General features: G+C 42.1%; 1 protein-coding gene across 1 annotated transcript in view; it reads left to right on the top strand.

Moving 5' to 3' along the window:
• LOC120552733 (sodium channel protein type 4 subunit alpha-like) overlaps window positions 1-7,764 on the top strand; it is a 346,898-nt gene extending 339,134 nt beyond the window's left edge. The window contains exons 31-32 of the mRNA XM_039790961.1: window positions 2,485-2,755; window positions 5,871-7,764. Coding sequence (XP_039646895.1) covers window positions 2,485-2,755; window positions 5,871-7,183 — 1,584 coding nt within the window. The 3' untranslated portion in view covers window positions 7,184-7,764. The remainder of the gene's footprint in view (window positions 1-2,484; window positions 2,756-5,870) is intronic.
• The last annotated feature ends 13,019 nt before the right edge of the window (window positions 7,765-20,783 follow it).

Genomic DNA, 20,783 nt, shown 5'->3' with positions numbered 1-20,783 from the left:
CTAGTTCAAAGTTCAGTTCACTTTCTACCTGAACTAGTTCAAAGTTCAGTTCACTTTCTACATGAATTAGTTCAACGTTCTGTTCACTTTCTACCTGAACTAGTTCAAAGTTCAGTTCACTTTCTACATGAACTAGTTCAAAGTTCAGTTCACTTTCTACCTGAACTAGTTCAAAGTTCAGTTCACTTTCTACATGAACTAGTTCAAAGTTCAGTTCACTTTCTACCTGAACTAGTTCAAAGTTCAGTTCACTTTCTACATGAACTAGTTCAAAGTTCAGTTCACTTTCTACCTGAACTAGTTCAAAGTTCAGTTCACTTTCTATATGAACTAGTTCAAAGTTCAGTTCACTTTCTACCTGAACTAGTTCAAAGTTCAGTTCACTTTCTACATGAACTAGTTCAAAGTTCAGTTCACTTTCTACATGAACTAGTTCAACGTTCAGTTCACTTTCTACCTGAACTAGTTCAAAGTTCAGTTCACTTTCTACATGAACTAGTTCAAAGTTCAGTTCACTTTCTACCTGAACTAGTTCAACGTTCAGTTCACTTTCTACCTGAACTAGTTCAAAGTTCAGTTCACTTTCTACATGAACTAGTTCAAAGTTCAGTTCACTTTCTACATGAACTAGTTCAAAGTTCAGTTCACTTTCTACATGAACTAGTTCAAAGTTCAGTTCACTTTCTACCTGAACTAGTTCAAAGTTCAGTTCACTTTCTACACGAACTAGTTCAAAGTTCAGTTCACTTTCTACATGAACTAGTTCAAAGTTCAGTTCACTTTCTACCTTACATTTCTGTTTTTTTCTGTCAAGATGGGGTGCTGAGTGTACATTAAAGAGAAATAAAATGAACTTTTTTGATTTTAGCAAATGGCTGCAACGAAACAAAGAGTGAAAATTTTAAAGGGGTCTGAATACTTTCCCTACCCACTGTATATTTACGAGCAAAAGAAAGAACTACAACACCACAGAATAATACATAATTTGGGGGGGGTGGGCTTTTCCGCATTTAATATTTGACAGGACAGCTAGGTGAGAAAGAGGAGAGAGAGGGGAGAAGACAAGCAGGAAATCATCACAGGTCAGATTCCAACCCTGGACCTCTGCATAAACCTCTCAGTATATGTGCACCTGCTCTACCCACTTAGCCAACATTTCAGTGAGCATTAGAGGTATAAATTTAAGACTTTTTAAGGCCTTTTTTTTTAGGCGTCAAAGTGCGTCAATTACTCTGCTTTAAGCTTGGGTCTTATTCTGAATATCCAACTGGAATATGCTGTTTACATGACCTGTGTCAAATTCAGAATATTTTCCCATTCGGAATATTAGTGGAATATTGGTGTGCGTGTAAACCTACTCATTGGCTCTTACCAGTGTGTACTTCGTCCACAGGAATCCCACCAATCGGTCCCAAAACCTCCCAGTTAGAGAGGAAATGCCCTAAACATATTCCTTATAAATCTTTACAATCATTCCCTGAAAGAACCGAGCAGGTCTGCCTTGTTGCACCATCAAAACAAAATTAAAAACTTGCCATTTTAAACGTGTAGCTCGCTAGCTCAAAGTTTGTCGTTGTTTTTTTTCCCGAAGTGAAGTGACTTTTGAGAACTGCATCACACGCAGAGTTGAGCGGAAGCTGAGGGGACAAAGTCAGGCTTCATCCTGAGCTATAATCAGTCAATTGAATTCAAAATATATCAAAAATATAATAGAAAGTATGTTGTTGCGTGTCATTGGGCATTTTTAAGTGGGTATATGAAAATCTACATGAACTAGTTCAAAGTTCAGTTCACTTTCTACCTGAACTAGTTCAAAGTTCAGTTCAAAGTTCAGTTCACTTTCTACATGAACTAGTTCAAAGTTCAGTTCACTTTCTACCTGAACTAGTTCAAAGTTCAGTTCACTTTCTACATGAACTAGTTCAACGTTCAGTTCACTTTCTACCTGAACTAGTTCAACGTTCAGTTCACTTTCTACATGAACTAGTTCAAAGTTCAGTTCAAAGTTCAGTTCACTTTCTACATGAACTAGTTCAAAGTGCAGTTCACAAATTTTAAAATGAACTCGTTAAGGGTTGGGGATACACAGACGCCAAGTATTGATCTTTTATCATAGTGTATCTCAAATGGGGGTACGTGTCCCCCTAGGGGTAGTTTGGAGGAAAAAATATTTTATCGGATGTGCCTTTCGTTTATGCGGCGACGCCGTTTTTGGTTGCTTAAAAACGCAAAGAAGTGAAACCACCCTCCAGAGTGGAAATCTTAAAAACGCTCCACTGTCGCGTTACTGTCTAAAGGGTAAAAACTGGAGCTTTCTTAGTGGGTATACTGCGTATACCTGCGTATCACGTAGACTACACCACTGGCTGCAGCACTGACATTTTCCCAATTTGGAATCAGTAAAGGTCTATCTAATCTAACCTAATCTAAAAGACTTCGTGTTGATTACTAAGGGAAACCAACCAACTGTCCATCTCTCTCCAGAACTCTCTGCAGGGCTTCTTCTTCGACCTGGTGGCGAAGCAGGCGTTCGACATCATCATCATGGTGATGATCCTGCTGAACATGATCACCATGATGGTGGAGACGGACGAGCAGTCGCCCCAGATGGAGTACATCCTGAACAACATCAACCTGGCCTTCATCATCATCTTCTCGTTCGAGTGCCTGGTCAAGATCGTGGCGCTGCGCTGCTACTTCTTCACCGTCGGCTGGAACATCTTCGACTTCGTGGTCGTCATTCTCTCCATCGTCGGTGAGTTTCAGACGTGTCTTTTTTATTAGTGGTCCCCTAATACTGTATCTGAAGTCTCTTTTATATAGACCTTAGTGGTCCCCTAATACTGTATCTGAAGTCTCTTTTATATAGACCTTAGTGGTCCCCTAATACTGTATCTGAAGTCTCTTTTATATAGACCTTAGTGGTCCCCTAATACTGTATCTGAAGTCTCTTTTATATAGACCTTAGTGGTCCCCTAATACTGTATCTGAAGTCTCTTTTATATAGACCTTAGTGGTCCCCTAATACTGTATCTGAGGTCTCTTTTATATAGGCCTTAGTGGTCCCCTAATACTGTATCTGAAGTCTCTTTTATATAGACCTTAGTGGTCCCCTAATACTGTATCTGAGGTCTCTTTTATATAGGCCTTAGTGGTCCCCTAATACTGTATCTGAAGTCTCTTTTATATAGACCTTAGTGGTCCCCTAATACTGTATCTGAAGTCTCTTTTATATAGACCTTAGTGGTCCCCTAATACTGTATCTGAAGTCTCTTTTATATAGACCTTAGTGGTCCCCTAATACTGTATCTGAAGTCTCTTTTATATAGGCCTTAGTGGTCCCCTAATACTGTATCTGAAGTCTCTTTTATATAGGCCTTAGTGGTCCTCTAATACTGTATCTGAAGTCTCTTTTATATAGACCTTAGTGGTCCTCTAATACTGTATCTGAAGTCTCTTTCCCGAAATTCAGCCTTGGTGCAGAATTACAGCCACTAGAGCCAGTCCCACAATGAGCTTTCCTTAGGATGTGCCATTTCTGTGTCTGTAGCTATTGAGGAGGAGAGGGGGGGGGGCAAGGTGGAGGGTGGGGGTGTGGCCTTGACCAACTGCCATGCTTTGCTTGTTTGAAAGCCATGATGTCTCTCTCTCTCTCATTGGTGGGCCAAATTTTCTGGGTTGGCAAAGCAGAGAAAGGGGAGGTAACCTTGCTCCTTATGACCTCATTATTCACATAATTGTGAAATGGCTTCAAAGAACCAAACTAAAAGTGAAAGTCCTGCAATGACAATGCAGCTTTACTAAAAGTCAGTAAGTATAATCTGAATAATTCCTCCACCTCTGGTAGTGTGTGTGTGTGTGTGTGTGTGTGTGTGTGTGTGTGTGTGTGTGTGTGTGTGTGTGTGTGTGTGTGTGTGTGTGTGTGTGTGTGTCCGTATGCACATGTGCGTGTGTGGTTGCTGATGTAATGTGTCTGCGTCACAATTATCTGCCAACAAAGTGACCATCAAGCTGGCCTTGATGTTTACTCTGCACCAAGGTCCTGTATGGTCGTGATAATAGCACTGACGACACGTACGACACACATACGACACACAAACACATACACACACATTTCCAACACAAGTGACAGAACGGTGTGCAGAGGCAGCACAAGCCAACCTAAGCAGGGAATTTAGCTATCAGTGTTGTGACGCGTGTTTGTTTGTGTGTGTGTGTGTGTGTGTGTGTGTGTGTGTGTGTGTGTGTGTGTGTGTGTGTGTGTGTGTGTGTGTGTGTGTGTGTGTGTGTGTGTGTGTGTGTGTGTGTGTATGTGTGTGCACTCCAGACAACAAGGCTGCCTGGGGGAGGTGAAGGTAACGGCAGCAATCAGAGCAGTCCTTGGAGAAAAAAATTTTTTTTTTTTTTTATTTTTTTTTTTTTTTTTTTTTTTTTTTTTTTTTTTTTTTTTTTTTTTTTTTTTTTTTTGTTTTTTTTTTTTGTGTTTTATTTTTTTTTTTAAAACCTTACTCTCTCTTCCCCTCTTCCTCCCCCCCCCTTCATCCATAAATAAAAAATGCAGAAAAAAAAAGGGAGACGGATGAAAGATTGAGGTGTGTGTGTGTGTGTGTGTGTGTGTGTGTGTAGTGTGTGTGTGTGTGTGTGTGTGTGTGTGTGTGTGTGTGTAGTGTGTAGTGTGTTGTATGGGGGATGGGGGGGGTCTGGTGTGGTGATGACAGGCCAGCTCCTCTTTGAGTTTATCATTCCCGAATAACAAGGAAAAGACGGATGAATTACAGTGTTTGACTTGCTGTTAGAGGGGAACGACAGCTCAGCCCTCCAGAAGCAATTACTCACGTTGTAATCGCAGCAGACCTGCCACATAAAGACAGAAACATCCAAACGGAGAGCTTTTACATGATGTAACTCACAGGAGTGTCCTCAAATAAGAAAATCTTTGGGCAACTAAATAGTCTTCAGCTAATAGATTTTTAGCGACATGACTGCAAATGGCATCTCCTGCAGGACGGCCTCTTAAAATCATATTAAAGCGCCCATATTCTGCTCATCTTCAGGTTCATAACTGTATTTTAAGATTGTACCAGAATAGGTTTACATGGTTTAATTTTCAAAAAACACCATATTGTTGTTGTACTGCACAGCTCTCTCTCACTGCTGCAGATCCTCTTTTCACCTGGTCTCTGTTTTAGCTACAGAGTGAGACCTCTTTTCATCTTCTTCTTCTGTACTATCTTTGATTGCACTCGCACATGCTCAGTAGCTCAGATGTAGAGCATGTCAGCTAGCTAACTCTAGAGACAGTAAAAGAAAGCCTGTTTCTCCAACTTTGGTCAGTTACAAGGCAGGATCAGCTGGGAGACTTCTAAATGAGGGCGCACATGTAAGTAGTTCTTTTGTAGATTATGGTGAACTTGTGTGTGTTGTAGCAGTGCTTTGCTATTGAGAACGACGTAGCATGCTAGCGTTAGCATTAGCGTTAGCATGCTAATGCTAACGGTTAGCATGCTAACGAGCTAACGGTTGTGGTTAGCCAGCTCATTTCGGACTGTGACGTCACAGTCCGAGGCCGATTTTGAACAGCTCACTAGGAGACTGAAGGCAGGACACATTCAGAAACCGTATCTCACTCAAAACGGCATGGATGGATTATTTTCAAAGTTTGTATGTGTGTGGAAGCACCAGAGACACAAAATAACACCCCAAATCACCAGAAAAAGTGTTTTTTTCATAATATGGGCACTTTAATTCAAGAAAAGATCAAAGCGTGCCGGTGGTTATTATTGTGATGTCCGACAGTCGAATTGTCAAGAACTGATAAGTTAGAAATGTGTGAGACATGAATTTACATTTCTTTCTTCTCTTTGTTCCAGGTATCGTGCTTGCCGACATTATTGAGAAGTACTTTGTGTCTCCGACGCTGTTCCGTGTGATTCGACTGGCCCGTATCGGACGGGTTCTGCGTCTCATCAGAGGCGCCAAGGGCATCCGGACGTTACTGTTCGCCCTCATGATGTCCCTCCCGGCTCTCTTCAACATCGGGCTGCTCCTCTTCCTCGTCATGTTCATCTACGCCATCTTCGGCATGGCCAACTTCGCCTACGTCAAGCGGCAGTCGGGCATCGACGACATGTTCAACTTCGAGACGTTCGGGAACAGCATGATCTGCTTGTTCCAGATCACCACGTCGGCCGGCTGGGACAGCCTGCTCAGCCCGATCCTGAACAACTCCCCCGAGGAGTGCAACGCCAACATCCCCCACACCGGCACAACCGTGCGCGGTAACTGCGGCAACCCGTCCGTGGGCATCACCTTCTTCGTCACCTACATCATCATCTCCTTCCTCATCGTGGTGAACATGTACATCGCGATCATCCTGGAGAACTTCAGCGTGGCCACGGAGGAGAGCACCGAGCCCCTGAGCGAGGACGACTTCGAGATGTTCTACGAGGTGTGGGAGAAGTTCGACCCCGAGGCCACGCAGTTCATCGAGTACGCCAAGCTGTCGGATTTCGCCGATTCGCTGTCGGAGCCGCTGCGCATCAGCAAGCCCAATAAGATCAAGCTGATCTCCATGGACCTGCCCATGGTCAGCGGGGACAAGATCCACTGCCTGGACATCCTGTTCGCCTTCACCAAGCGCGTGCTTGGCGAATCGGGCGAGATGGACGCGCTCAAGCAGCAGATGGAGGAGAAGTTCATGATGGCCAACCCGTCCAAGATCTCCTACGAGCCGATCACGACGACTCTGAGGCGGAAACAGGAGGACGTGTCGGCCGCTGTCATCCAGCGATGCTACCGCAGACACCTGGTGAGGCGCCAGCTGAAGGCCGCCTCCTACTTGTACCGCCAGATCACCACGCCGCGGCACGCCGGACAGGACGACGGCGACGGCGAGGAAATGTTCGGGGAGGACGCGCCGGAGAAGGAAGGGCTCATCGCAGCCATGATGAGAGAAAACTACGGCTCCAGTTTGCTGGTGATCGAGCGATCGGAGACGATTTCGTCCACCTCGTCGCCGCCTTCGTACGACAGCGTGACGCGAGCCACGTCGGAGATCTTTCACCCGCTCGCCGCCAAGACGGAAACGATAGCTGGCGACACGGCAGGCAGCGAAGCCAGCGCCAGCGAACAATCCTCATCGTTGGTCGGCAGCCCTGACGCGCGGCAGGAAAGCGTACCATAGCGCTAGGGTTGGGCATCGAGAACCGATTCCTACTTGGAATCGGTTCAAAAATGACGATTCCATCGGGTTTCTTTATTGGAATCGTTTGGAGAGATTTTGGTTTAAAATCTGATCGTGGGGGTTTCCAAATTTAACATGCACAAGTTTTGGGTTTCCGTAGCGGGCCAGGCGCTTGTTGTGTTGCAGCTAATCAAATTAGCTCCTTGCAGGAGTCATCCCAAAAGGATCAATCAAAGAGAAGTCTAGCTAGCGATGGTCAAATGAAGCTTTCGCAAAACCACTGTCTTTGTTTTTCTGAGCTCACTAGATGGCGCTCTCCGTTCAAAGAAAAAGGTTTAAGGAATGGCAATTCAGTGTGTTTTCAACCCTTTTTGTTGAACAGAGAGCGCCATCTAGTGAGCTCTGAACGTAAAGACAGCGGTTCGTGAAGCTTCATTTGACCATCGCTAGTTGCAGCCTTGGAGCACAGTAAGCGCGGCGCTCTAGCGTGGCTTTATTTTGACTTTGATATCAATGAAAAAGCCTCCGTCAAACTGCAACCCACCTTTTGAATCAAAATAAAACTTTCCTCTTATTTGTGAAATAAGCGTGTGACCCGTTTCAACTCAAAGAATCGGAAATCGAGACTCGATAAGAAGAAGAAGAATCGAAAGGAAGAATCGGGATTGGAATCAGAATCGTTAAATATCCAAACGATGCCCAGCCCTACATAGCGGGAACCAAAAAAAAATGAACAAATGTGGATGAACTCGTTTTGGGCGATGCCTGTTTGTTCTTTTTGTTTACTGAATGTACCATAGGCCGCGGAGAGTTAGGCGCCATGAGCGAAGGAGCAAAACAAAGTGGAATATTTACTACCTTTTTAATGTTAACGTCCTGTTCCCTGCAGGTGAGATTCCTGGACTTTCTCATGGAGTTTCTTAAAAAGGGAAAGCAGAAAAACTGCAAAGACTGAGAGAGAGAGAGAGAGAGAGAGAGAGAGAGAGGGGGGAAAACCTCCCGTTTGCCTTTTGTCTTTGTCGGAAAGTAAAAGACAAGAATCGTAGATTCCCTTTTTTTTTCTCGACCCCTTGTGGGTCTCTCTCTCGTCGAGGGTTCAGGACACTGACTGACCTTTGACCTCAGCTACAAAACCACTATATCAGATGTATCCATCATTTATTGGCCTGGGAGTGGAGGGGAGGGGAGGGGAGGGGAGGGGGAGTTTGTGCCTTCCCAAAACAGTTGATCGGTATTCTCAAAGTACACCTGGCTGGCTGTGAGAGTGGCGTTGTTTCCCGAAATGTCGAGAAACAAACTGAGAGAGGAGGAGGAGGAGAATGGAAAATAATGACGTGATTTAAAAAGAAAAAAAAAAAAATGTTTTCGTAGTAAAAGTATAACTTTGTTGATGTTACCAGTCTTTTAATAGCGGTACGATTATTACTATTTTTTATATTTTTTAGAGTAAGTTGAAGAAGATATAAAAAAATAAAATAAAATAAAAAATAAAGCATAAGCAAGCCTCTCTCTTTCGACTTCGGAGTGGCGCTCGCTTTGAGAAAGTGAACTTCCACGTTGTGATAGATGATGAGAGGAGAGGGGTGCAGTCAGGAAAAGTAAAAAAAAAAAAAAAAAAAGCCTGATAAGCAACTTCATCTGTTTTTATTTTGGCAGTTTTGCACTTTTACGTTTACATGTGCTGTCACTTTATCACATCACGGGCAAATACACGTTGAAAAAGAGGCCAGGTTTTTTTTATTTTATTTTTATTTTTCCTCTGAAAACCTTTGCAATAACAAAAAAATAACTCATACAAAGTGCACAGTGAGAGTGTTTTTCTACACGCTCCCAGACGCTCTTCCGACATGCGTTTTGCCCTGGTGGCGAAACACCCTCGTGTCTGTTAGTTTTTACCCCCCGCGTGGTGATTTGTCTAGAAGTCCAGATATAAAGTCAGTTTCTTTTCGCTTCCCTTTGCTTTACGAACAAACCCGGAACAGAAGACTCCAGCTGCGCTACCGCATTGCATTGGGAGAAAAATTAGGAGAATACTAGCATGTAATCAAGACGCGTTCTCATGAACGGGTCCGTATTTCGTACGAAAACTTATGCACAACAATTCGTATGTTATCCCACAAATGATGGCGGCCGATCACGTAGCGACCGGTCCCGTGACAGTTTAAGTGCTCATATTATGCTCATCTTCAGGTTCATAATTGTGTTTAGAGGTTGTACCAGAATGACTTTACATGGTTTAATTTTCAAAAAACACCATATTTTTGTTGTACTGCACATTGCTGCAGCTCCTATTTTCACCCTGTGTGTTGAGCTCTCTGTTTTAGCTACAGAGTGAGACATCTCACTTCTGTTCCGTCTTTGTTGGGAGTCGCACATGCTCAGTACCTAGGTAAGGACTACTAGCCAGTCAGAAGCAGAGTATGAGGGCGTGCCCTGACAGTAGCTAGGTAAGGACTACTAGCCAGTCAGAAGCAGAGTATGAGGGCGCGCCCTGACAGTACCTAGGTAAGGACTACTAGCCAGTCAGAAGCAGAGTATGAGGGCGAGCCCTGACAGTAGCTAGGTAAGGACTGCTAGCCAGTCAGAAGCAGAGTATGAGGGCGCGCCCTGACAGTACCTAGGTAAGGACTACTAGCCAGTCAGAAGCAGAGTATGAGGGCGTGCCCTGACAGTAGCTAGGTAAGGACTACTAGCCAGTCAGAAGCAGAGTATGAGGGCGTGCCCTGACAGTACCTAGGTAAGGACTACTAGCCAGTCAGAAGCAGAGTATGAGGGCGTGCCATGCTAGCAGCTAGGCGAGCATTATAACGTGTGTTGTCTCTGAAGTAAAGGCTGGACTACTAACTTAAACTTGTTAAACAAGAGAATATGTCTTGGGCCAGGTTATAGCAACAATTGCTAATTTCCACCTGTAGTCCCTGGGCAGGTATGACAAATTTTAAAAAACTATTTAAAATTTTAAATAGAAATATCACAAAAATATCACAAAACTATATATAAATGACATATAAAATGGTATATAACACAATAAAGGAAAGGGAAAACCACCAAAAAGCATAATATGAGCACTTTAAGTTTAGTGGTTGCTACAGTTAAATTAAGCCGACAAAAAGTCACCGTGAGGTTCATGGACATTTGAGTTGCAGTTCAGTTCAGCCGACGACAGTTAAGTTTAGACACCAAAACGACCAGTTAAGATTAGACTAAAGATTGTGATTTGGGTTAAAACACCGTTCCCCTTAAGTAGTACTCCTGGCTTGAAAGCTCTGTGTTTTTGTCTCTAATACAGCAGCAGTCAATGTGTTAAATACAGCAATAAATACGTGGAATACATACGAATTAAAGTGCTTTACTTTTCGCAGCGATATGTACGAACGGTTCATGAGAACAGCCTGATCGATGGCGTTTTTGGTTTGGCAGGAATAACTCCAAATACATTGTAAAAAGTTGAGTTGAATCGAACGAAACGTGAATTTATTCTTATTCTCTTCAACTAAAACTCAAACAATTTAATTAAGCTTTTGCTAAAACACACACACACACATCTATTATGAAACATTGTTCATATCATAACACCTCAGGTTAGTTTAACCTTTTAACAGAGCAAAAATAAATCTAGTTTAGTGCAGTTAAAGGACCAGACTGCTGGTTTGAGACAAGCTTGGCGAAGATGCAAATAAATAAACTCGTTAAAAAAAAAGGTATGCAACAAACCATCAGTCTTTGCATTTTATACCAACTGAACAAAGAAACATATTCATGCAGGAATCACTCACAGTTAACTCGTTAGGCTTATTTTAACACGTGAATAAAGTTGTTTCTCTTTTAGGGGATTTAATGTCGCTGCACGATTTTACTTTAACGACTTTACTGACAAATCACCCGCTGTCATTACGTACCCCGTCTGGTCTCGTTTTGGCCTCGGCGCACGCTAGCCTGGGAAAACCCTGACGAACTTTCGGCAAATTTGAGATTTGCTCTGCAAGTCAGTCTGGCCAAGAGCCCCATTCTAGACCATTTCCAATTTCTCCAAATTGAGGCACCAACTCACAACCGTTTAACAAAATATAAACTAGCTGGTACTAGCTGGTACTCAAAATAGAAACTAGCTGGTACTCAAAATATAAACTAGCTGGTACTCAAAATAGAAACTAGCTGGTAACCCTGGCGTGCTGATGCTAAAAGCTTTTCTGCTGAATTATAAGAAGAGTTTCATTTCAAATGTGGGGAAATATGTCCTGATTCCTATTTGGATGTAATGTAATTTTCCAGTTACGTTTTCTAATAACGAAATGAAATACATGGTTAGAATGATTTAAGAAATTTACTTTACCCAAAGTACAGTTCAATTCAATTGTATATATAGTTATCAAATCATAATAAGAGTTATCTTAAGACATTTTACAGATAGAGTAGGTCTAGACCAGCGGTTCTCAAACTTTTTTCAATAATGTACCCCATTTGAATTGTATTTTTAAGCCAAGTACCCCCCCTGACCAGCGTTACCAAACAACAGCAATATGTCACTGAAAAATCATTTAAATGCTGATGAAAAAGGGCAACACAAACTTTAAAAAAAAAACGGTAAAAGCTTGGAAAATGTCGGTAGAAAGAAGGAAATAAGGTGGAATCAAAAACTTAGAAAACTGCGACTGACTTGTAAAAAAAAAACAGTAGAAAGAAGGAAGACAAACTTCGAAAACAGTGACAAAAACCATGAAAAAGGCGGAATTGTTTTGAAAAAAGCAACAAAAACTTCCACAAACTTGGAGAAAAAAGAAGAAAGTAGAAAAACAGGAAGGAAGGAAGGAAAGGAAGGCAAGAACAGGTTGAAATTGTGACAAAAAGCGACAAAAACTTTTTTAAAAAAAGTGACAAACTTCAAAAAACAGCGACAAAAATTCACGTACCCCCTGCAGTCCTCCAGAGAACCCTTTGGGGTACCCCCATTTGAGAACCACTGGTCTAGACCACACTCTATAATTAACAAAGACCCGACAATTCAAGTAATCCACCCCCCCCAGAGAGCGAACATTTAGTTCCCACAAGGATGAAAAACACAAAGTAACGTTAGCCGTTGACACGAGTAACTTCAAAAGTATTCCACAACAAATTTAAGATTTTGCAGATTTTTTTGAAAGGAAGCTCTTCAAAAACCCTCCAAAAACAACCGTTGTTATTTATTAATTAATTTATTTATTTATTGAGTTTGTTTTCTGGTTGATTGCTTTATTTTATCTGAGATAGTTTGCACGCTTTCGCGGCGTCCAAGGAGGAGAAGCGGAGGCCGAGCGAGACGGCTCTTTTAATCCATTTTGCACAAAAAACGAAAAAACAGGCCGCGTCTAGCAATAAACGGTTTGCCGATACCTTGAGTTCCTAAAGGACAACACTTGACTTTCCCAGAAGCGAGTTCTCACTGTATGAATCTGTAACGTCTGAAACAACGCTTTTGGTTTTTTTTTCCCCACCAGCTCAGTCTCACGCAAGTTCGTGAAACGGTCACATTTATCTGATCTATCGTTTCGTGGACACACGGACACGTTTATGTCGGAGGGTTTTTTCGTGGTGGTGAGCACGGATTTTAAACTAATGTACAGTACAGGCCAAAAGTTTGGACACACCTTCTCATTCAATGTGTTTCCTTTTTTATTTTCATGACTATTTACATTGTAGATTCTCACTGAAGGCATCAAAACTATGAATGAACACATATGGAATTATGTACTTAACAAAAAAGTGTGAAATAACTGAAAACATGTCTTATATTTTAGATTCCTCAAAGTAGCCACCCTTTGCTTTTTTTTGATAACTCTGCAAACCCTTGGTGTTCTCTCAATGAGCTTCATGAGGTAGTCACCTGAAATGGTTTTACCTTCACAGGTGTGCTTTGTCAGGGTTAATTAGTGGAATTATTTCCCTTATTAATAAAAAAAGCAAAGGGTGGCTACTTTGAAGAATCTAAAATATAAGACATGTTTTCAGTTATTTCACACTTTTTTGTTAAGTACATAATTCCATATGTGTTCATTCATAGTTTTGATGCCTTCAGTGAGAATCTACAATGTAAATAGTCATGAAAATAAAAAGGAAACGCATTGAATGAGAAGGTGTGTCCAAACTTTTGGCCTGTACTGTATTTCAATGGGAAGCATCTTTCGTGATCACAGCACGACTACGGTAGCGAGTAGTATGAAAGGCTGAAAATTCGCGTAGGGAGGGGGGGTGGATGGGTCAAACCATACAGGACTTTCGGGGGATGATGTCCCGCGTGTGACGGGTCCTTTCCCCGTTCTTCTTTTCCTAGACACGACCGTCCCGTTGTTGTCTCGCGTCCCAGAGAGACCGCGGGGTCCCCCCAGGGACCAGACTGATCTCACGAAGTGGCGTATATGTATGACACGCAAATTCGTACGCCATTTTGGCGTGTTGTGAAGACGCATAATCACTTTTTTAGCGTGTTTATCAACGCAATTCGCCCGCCATTGACCTACATTACGAGTGAATTTTCTCCATAACGAGTAGCATAAAGAGACGTAGGACCGCTTAAGGAGGTTGGTTGGGGTGGCTGATGGGTAAAACACAGGACTTTCACCTGGGAAACATTGGGGAAGGCTTAAAAAACAATTTAAAGAAAAGCATTTAGACATTTTATTGTTTTTAAAGCCTTCCCCAATGTTTTTTTCCTAAACCCAAACGTGTTTTTGTCGTTTTTTCCCATGTTTTTGTCGTTTTTTCCCATGTTTTTGTCGTTTTTTCCCATGTTTTTGTCGTTTTTTCCCATGTTTTTGTCATTTTTTCCCATGTTTTTGTCGTTTTTTTTGTGTTACTAAAGCCTTTCCCTGCATGTTCTTTTCCTATGTTTACATTTGCTGTATGCAGCGTAGACATACACGTGGATAGCCAAAAATGCGCACAGATAACACGCCATTAGGCTTTAGGAAAGTGCCGTGAATGTTTTACGCAAAGTCATGATGCCAGGTCCCCGCATGTGATGTTTTCCTTTCCCGGTTCTTGATGCTTCCCATTTCGTGCTGACCACCACTAAAAGAAAAAAACGAGATGAACGTGTCCGTGTACACGAATGAGTAGATCAACAATAACGTGACAATTTCACGAACTGCCGCGAGAGACTGCAGACACACAGGTGCGTACAGTGGCATGAGGCAGCTGTGGAGCAGTGTTCCTGCTTGTTTTTATTATAAGATGAAGTGTCAAAGTGTGTTCGTGCAGTACAGCGTTAGTTCAATATCTCAATATTACGAACAACCTCTCTCTCTCTCTCTCTCTCTGTCTCTGTTGTGGTGGTCGCCCGAGGGATCTTTACTAAAAACGCTTTACTAGACTAATTTAAAAAATAAGTAAAAGACAAAAAAAAAAAAAAAATTTTACTGGCACTGTCTGGACTCTATTTCTACTAGATTCTATTGAGAATAGATAACCATATAAACTAGGTAAATACTTAAGACACTGCTGAACTCTGCTGCGAGGCGTATTTCAGGTTGCAGTTGTGCTGAAGGGCTGTTTTCAGTAGCAATAGACCCAGAGTGTGCCTGCTACACATGAAACCCCAACGCTCCAAGCCATGCTTTCCCATTGGTTGATTGATAATGTGCTTGATTGATTGATGGTCTGGTTGATTCTTTGACTTCTTGGCTGGCAGATTGAGTGATTATCTGATTGGTTTCCCGGTTGGTTGGTTGGTTGGTTGGTTGGTTGGTTGGTTGGTTGGTTGGTTGGTTGATTGATGAAATGATTTTTATGCTTTTTGATATTGAATGAGGTTCGCGGTCCCCCCACCGCCCCCCCCTCCATCACCGCTGGGACTCTTCCTCGTTAAGTTGGGTTGCCGAACAAAACGGCACAGAGAGCCGATTGGCTGATTCTCTATTTTTAACTTTTAAACTGTCAGAAAGGTTCAGATTCACTAAAGTCTGCGGGGGGGAAAAAAAAGTGCACTTTGTCCCGTCAACAGATGCTTCTTTTTACACTAGTGCCATGGATGTATAATCAAAGCTGGAGACGGCGTTGGAGGCGGAGCCCCGATCATTCCTAACGAGAGTTGCTGAGTGGGGCATGCAGCTAGCCTGGTCCTACCAGACTCTGCTACATTTCATTCATCGAATTGAGCGTAAGTACGTAGGAGGGCGGAGCCAGGCTAGCATGGAGCCTTCACAGAGACAAAAACTACCCGAATGATCGCCGCTGCTTCTGCACTGTGCGGCCCATAGAGCAGGTCAACGCATTCTCATGGGTTCGTACGATATTTTGTACATTCGTACGAAAACTTAACGCACACCGATTCGTATGATGTCCTTCAAAATTAGGCGACCGCCGGTTGGTCACCTGACGACGGCTACAGAGCTACGTTAGCTGCCGGTCGTACCGCAACGTACTGCTAGTTGAGTTTAGCCGACAAAAAGTGAGCGTCATGGGGCAACGACAGTTAAGTTTAAACACCAAAACGACGGAGCCACGGCGCCTCGGCAAAATAGCCTCTGGAAGGAACTTGTGTACGTTCAGAAGTAGTTTTTAGTCGTGGAACAGAAAACTCAGATTGGACAGATAGTCTAGCTAGCTGTCTGGATTTACCCTGCAGAGATCTGAGGAGCAGTTAACCACAGTCCTCACAAATCAGCCGGAGGTTAGAACGCCAACACAGAGACAGAGGAAGGGGGACGGAGCAATCCCGGAAGTGAAATGTCGTTGATATTGACTAACTTGAACGGGGATTAAATGATTTTAACTGTGCGGCTCTTTTAGACTTTTCAAATGTTATCGGAAAGATTGGATCAAATTCCATCATTTTGCGCGGGCTGTGACGCTCAAAGAAATATATCCACTGATTTGTTACCCATGTTACAATATGGGGGAAAGGTCTTTTTGGGGTCAGAGGGCATCACGTTACGGAAACGGAAGTTGCAATTCCACCGTTTTGGCCGCCAAGTTGAGTTTGGCATCAAAGCCTGGCGCACTTCCTGATGGCCACTGGTGGAAACTAGCTGACTCTAGCTCTCTTTATACATCCATGTCACACAATATCACTACGTGAGCTACTGCGGAGGGTAAAAAAACATGCACACAACTGCCCTCGCAGTGTCACTTTAGTGAATCTGGACATCAGACTCTGGTTTTGCACTGAGCACAAAAAACACAGCCGAACATTTACCGTCAGTATCAGGACAGTAAAACTGGTACGAAGCTCAGTTTGTTCACCTGAAGACCTGAACTTCACTCTGACTACTCACTAATGGCTGTATGAGGAGGGAAAGACAGATAGTCTGAGCGACCCAACATGTCTGGGGCAGGAAGAAGAAAGAATCTGTCACTTTCTTTCCTGTTCGGATGTGAAAATTGTAAGCAAAAATAAACTTTTATTTTGAAGGCGAACTACCGTCTTTTGCTCTGAGCTGTGGGTCAGTCCATGTGGTGCTACCAAGGGGGTTTGGAAGAGTCCATATTAAGATTGGAGGGGGGGGGGTTGTTTAAACACAAACTCAGACTGAGAATCTCGGCTCCTTCCTGCCTTCTCTTACCCGTTTCCAAAAAACCAAAAGCTGCTTTGTCACCTTCAGAACAAAACGACAAACATCTACAGAACCAACGCGGAGGAAATGCACAGAAAACGAGTCTCATTGTTCATTATTATTATTACTATTGTTACTATTGACTGTGTGATAAATGCAATACAACAGTTATGTAAACAGGCAGTGAGTGATGCTGTACCTTCTTTACAGTATATGAGGATAATAACCATGATGTTTTTACTGTTTTTTCGTCGTCATGGATTTGTTTTTTTTGTTTTCCAGGCGTCCTCTCACTGCTTAAACCACCCTCGCCTCGTTTACACCGCAACTGGTTTCGCAACGGTTGTCGAACCGGTTTCGCCCAGGTCTCCAGATTCATATCAGTCCCCCCCCCCATCGAGAAACCTCCTATCTCGAGAAAGTTGCCTTTTTTTTTGCAGGAAACCGAGGGGAGAATATGTCGAACGTTTCCCGTCCTGACACCTCGTGGAATCGACTTTTCCTCCGAACCGAAGTTGGGAAAGATTTCTCTCGTCGTGAATGCTGACGGAGATAAGAGCAGTGGTGTAGTCTACGTGATAACGCTAGGATAACGCTACGTAACGATGATTGTTTTGTGAGAGGACTTTCACACTTTGGGCTCCTGCACGCTGTGAGCGTGGCGTGTCCGTTTTTATTTCGGCTCCCATGGTAACAGGTTAGAGCTTGCACGCTGCCTGCGTGGCACGCACGTCTCCGCGCCGAAAACGTTTGCATAAAGAAATAGGACCGACGCCTATTTTTTATGCGACACGCAAGCGTGTTGGAAGCGTTTCCAGGCAAAATAGAATAGGAAAAGATGTTTATATGTCATTTTGACACAAAATATATTTAATAAATTACATGTTGATGTTTGAAAGTCTCTGGTAATTATCGATTTTCAAATTATTGGATTCTGATAAAACAATAACATGGACTTTATTATCTTTATTATCTCAGGAAAAGGGAATTGAAATATAAAAATATATGGTTACACTTTACTTTAACTTTTCTACATAAGAGTGACATGACACTGTCATGAATACATGACACTCACATGACACTGTCATGACACAGTCATGACACATGAACCCTGACCCTAACCCTAACCCTAACCATAACGTGTCATGACAAAACCGAATGACACCTACTAAAAAAGAGTTATGTCATAAACGTTTATGACTTGTTTATAATGTTTTATGACACGTTCATGACAGTGTCATGTCAGTGTTATGTAGAAAAGTTAAAGTAAAGTGTAACCAAATATATATTGAAATATGTGCAAACACAAATATAAAGTTGAAGAACACGCTATTATTTCATTTTTTATCAATGGGAAACATACATGTGTACAGACAAGGCTAGCAGCAGCAGCAGCAGCAGCGCCACATCAGACACGTTTCTGGTGTGCAAAGACATAGAAAACGCCACGCAACACAAACGCCACGCCACGCAGCCAGTGTGCAGGAGCCCATTTTGCGCCGGATTTGTCCTTTTACGTTACAGAAACTACAGAAAACGAGCCAGATGAGACTGATGCTATACTCGGTAACGTTACAAAGAAACTAGACTACGCCACTGGATAAGAGGTTTCTTAAAAGCACCTTTATCGTGTGTTTTTTTATTTTATTTTGCTGGAAAAAGTCGTGCAGATACACGTCACAGTTGGCGGGTGAAAACTTTGTAACTCCGAAGATTTAACTTCAGAAGGAAAAAGAGAAGGAAGTGAGTTCCCGAAAACTCTCAGAACTTAAATTTGTACAAATTTGAGTGGTTTTCTCTGCATCGCTAAGAACTGAATACTTATTTTTTAAAATGTGTAATGTTTTCCATATTTTTTAAAAGACTATTTCAAAATCACGAGTTACAAGAATTTCCTCCGAACTCGGTGGCTCTCTCGCTCTGCAACCGTTGGCGAAACCCGGTGAAACCGATCGGTGTAAAGGAGGCGAAAGCCGTGCCTCAGTGACCCCACCTTGGTGTTTTAGAGACAATAATAATAATGATTATGATATGGTTATATATATAAATATATATATATATATACTTATATATATTCTTTTTAGAACTTTGAGTTGAAATACTTTTTAGTACTTGCAAATACATGTCTCTGTATATAAAACAAAAGCCTCCTGTAATAAACGAGAAAAAAATTTAATACTGAATCTGTTGTGGTGGTTTTATTTCAATGGCTTCAGCCTGGTCGGTCATTTTGGGTCAGCCCTATGTTCCCACAACCCTATGGTCCCACAGCCCTATGTTCCCACAGCCCTATGGTCCCACAGCCCTATGTTCCCACAGCCCAATATTCCCACAGCCCTATGTTCCCACAGCCCTATGTTCCCACAGCCCTATGTTCCCACATTTCTAGGACATTTTCAAAATTAGGTCTTGTGTTCCTACATTTCCCTTCAATGTAAGACCTATCCTCCCACAAAATTTTTTGGGGGTTAGGGGTTAGGGGGATAAAATCTGATACAAATTTATGAAAAAGGAAATGTGGGAACATAGGGCCTAATTTTGAAAAAAAATCTTAGAAATGTGGAAACATAGGGCCAAACTTTGAAAAGAAATCTTAGAAATGTGGAAACATAGGACCTAATTTTAAGAAAAATCTTAGAAATTTGGGAACATAGGGCCTAATTTTAAGAAAAATCTTAGAAAGTGCGAACATAGGGCCTAATTTTAAGAAAAATCTTAGAAATGTGCGAACATAGGGCCTAATTTTGAAAAAAAATCTTAGAAATGTGGAAACATAGGGCCTAATTTTAAGAAAAATCTTAGAAATTTGGGAACATAGGGCCTAATTTTAAGAAAAATCTTAGAAATGTGCGAACATAGGGCCTAATTTTAAGAAAAATCTTAGAAATGTGGGAACATAGGGCCTAATTTTGAAAAAAAATCTTAGAAATGTGGAAACATAGGGCCAAATTTTGAAAATAAATCTTAGAAATGTGGAAACATAGGGCCTAATTTTAAGAAAAATCTTAGAAATGTGGGAACATAGGGCCAAATTTTGAAAAAAAATCTTAGAAATGTGCGAACATAGGGCCTAATTTTAAGAAAAATCTTAGAAATGTGGGAACATAGGGCCAAATTTTGAAAAAAAATCTTAGAAATGTGCGAACATAGGGCCTAATTTTCAGTGAAAAAAAGATCTTAGAAATGTGGGAACATAGGCACGCTCCCGTCTCTGGATGTGAGACGGTGTCGGGCTACAGTCTGTTCAAAGTCTTCTAGTGTCTGGCTCGCATTAGAAGGAAAACACAGCTTCATGGCGTCCGTTATCTCTCATAGCATGCTGGGTAAGAGTCGGCCCTGTGGCAGATTGCTTTTGCACACTGCCTCGACTCTGCACGCTCGTGTGCATCCGTCTCTCCACGCTTTCTTTCCTCCATCTCAGGCTCGATGCAGGTTCTCCTCGCCACACCATGCCACGCTCGCCAACGCCTGCCAGTGTCATGAAGCCCAACTCGTGATGTAACGCTGACTGATTGTGTGTGCGTCAGAGCAAATTGAGGGTGACACTTGAAGCTGCTGCCGAAAAGCCGTCTGTTGTGTTTCCCTGCGTTCTGGCATACTATTTAGTGTGCCAGAAGAAGATTTAGTACGTCCCAATCTGGGTTATTATAGTAAACTAAGACAAAAATGAGCAGGGAATAAATATTTTTTGTAAACTGAAACCACATAAAAACTAAAACCTTCAAGAAAAACTCAAGTGAAACAATATTGCCAGGTTAAAAACAAACCACCAGTTTTTGAAATTCCTATATCATTTTTCTATTTAAAGGTCCCATGACATGCTGCTTTTTGGATGCTTTTATATAGGCCTTAATGTTCCCCTAATACTGTATCTGAAGTCTCTTTTATATAGACCTTAGTGGTCCCCTAATACTGTATCTGAAGTCTCTTTTATATAGACCTTAGTGGTCCCCAAATACTGTATCTGAAGTCTCTTTTATATAGACCTTAGTGGTCCCCTAATACTGTATCTGAAGTCTCTTTTATATAGACCTTAGTGGTCCCCTAATACTGTATCTGAAGTCTCTTTTATA

The sequence above is a fragment of the Perca fluviatilis genome, chromosome 22, assembly GCF_010015445.1.
Source record: "Perca fluviatilis chromosome 22, GENO_Pfluv_1.0, whole genome shotgun sequence".
Classification (NCBI taxonomy): Eukaryota; Metazoa; Chordata; class Actinopteri; order Perciformes; family Percidae; genus Perca; species Perca fluviatilis.
Note: the sequence above shows the minus strand (reverse complement) of the source record. Positions and strands in the feature narration are given on the sequence as shown.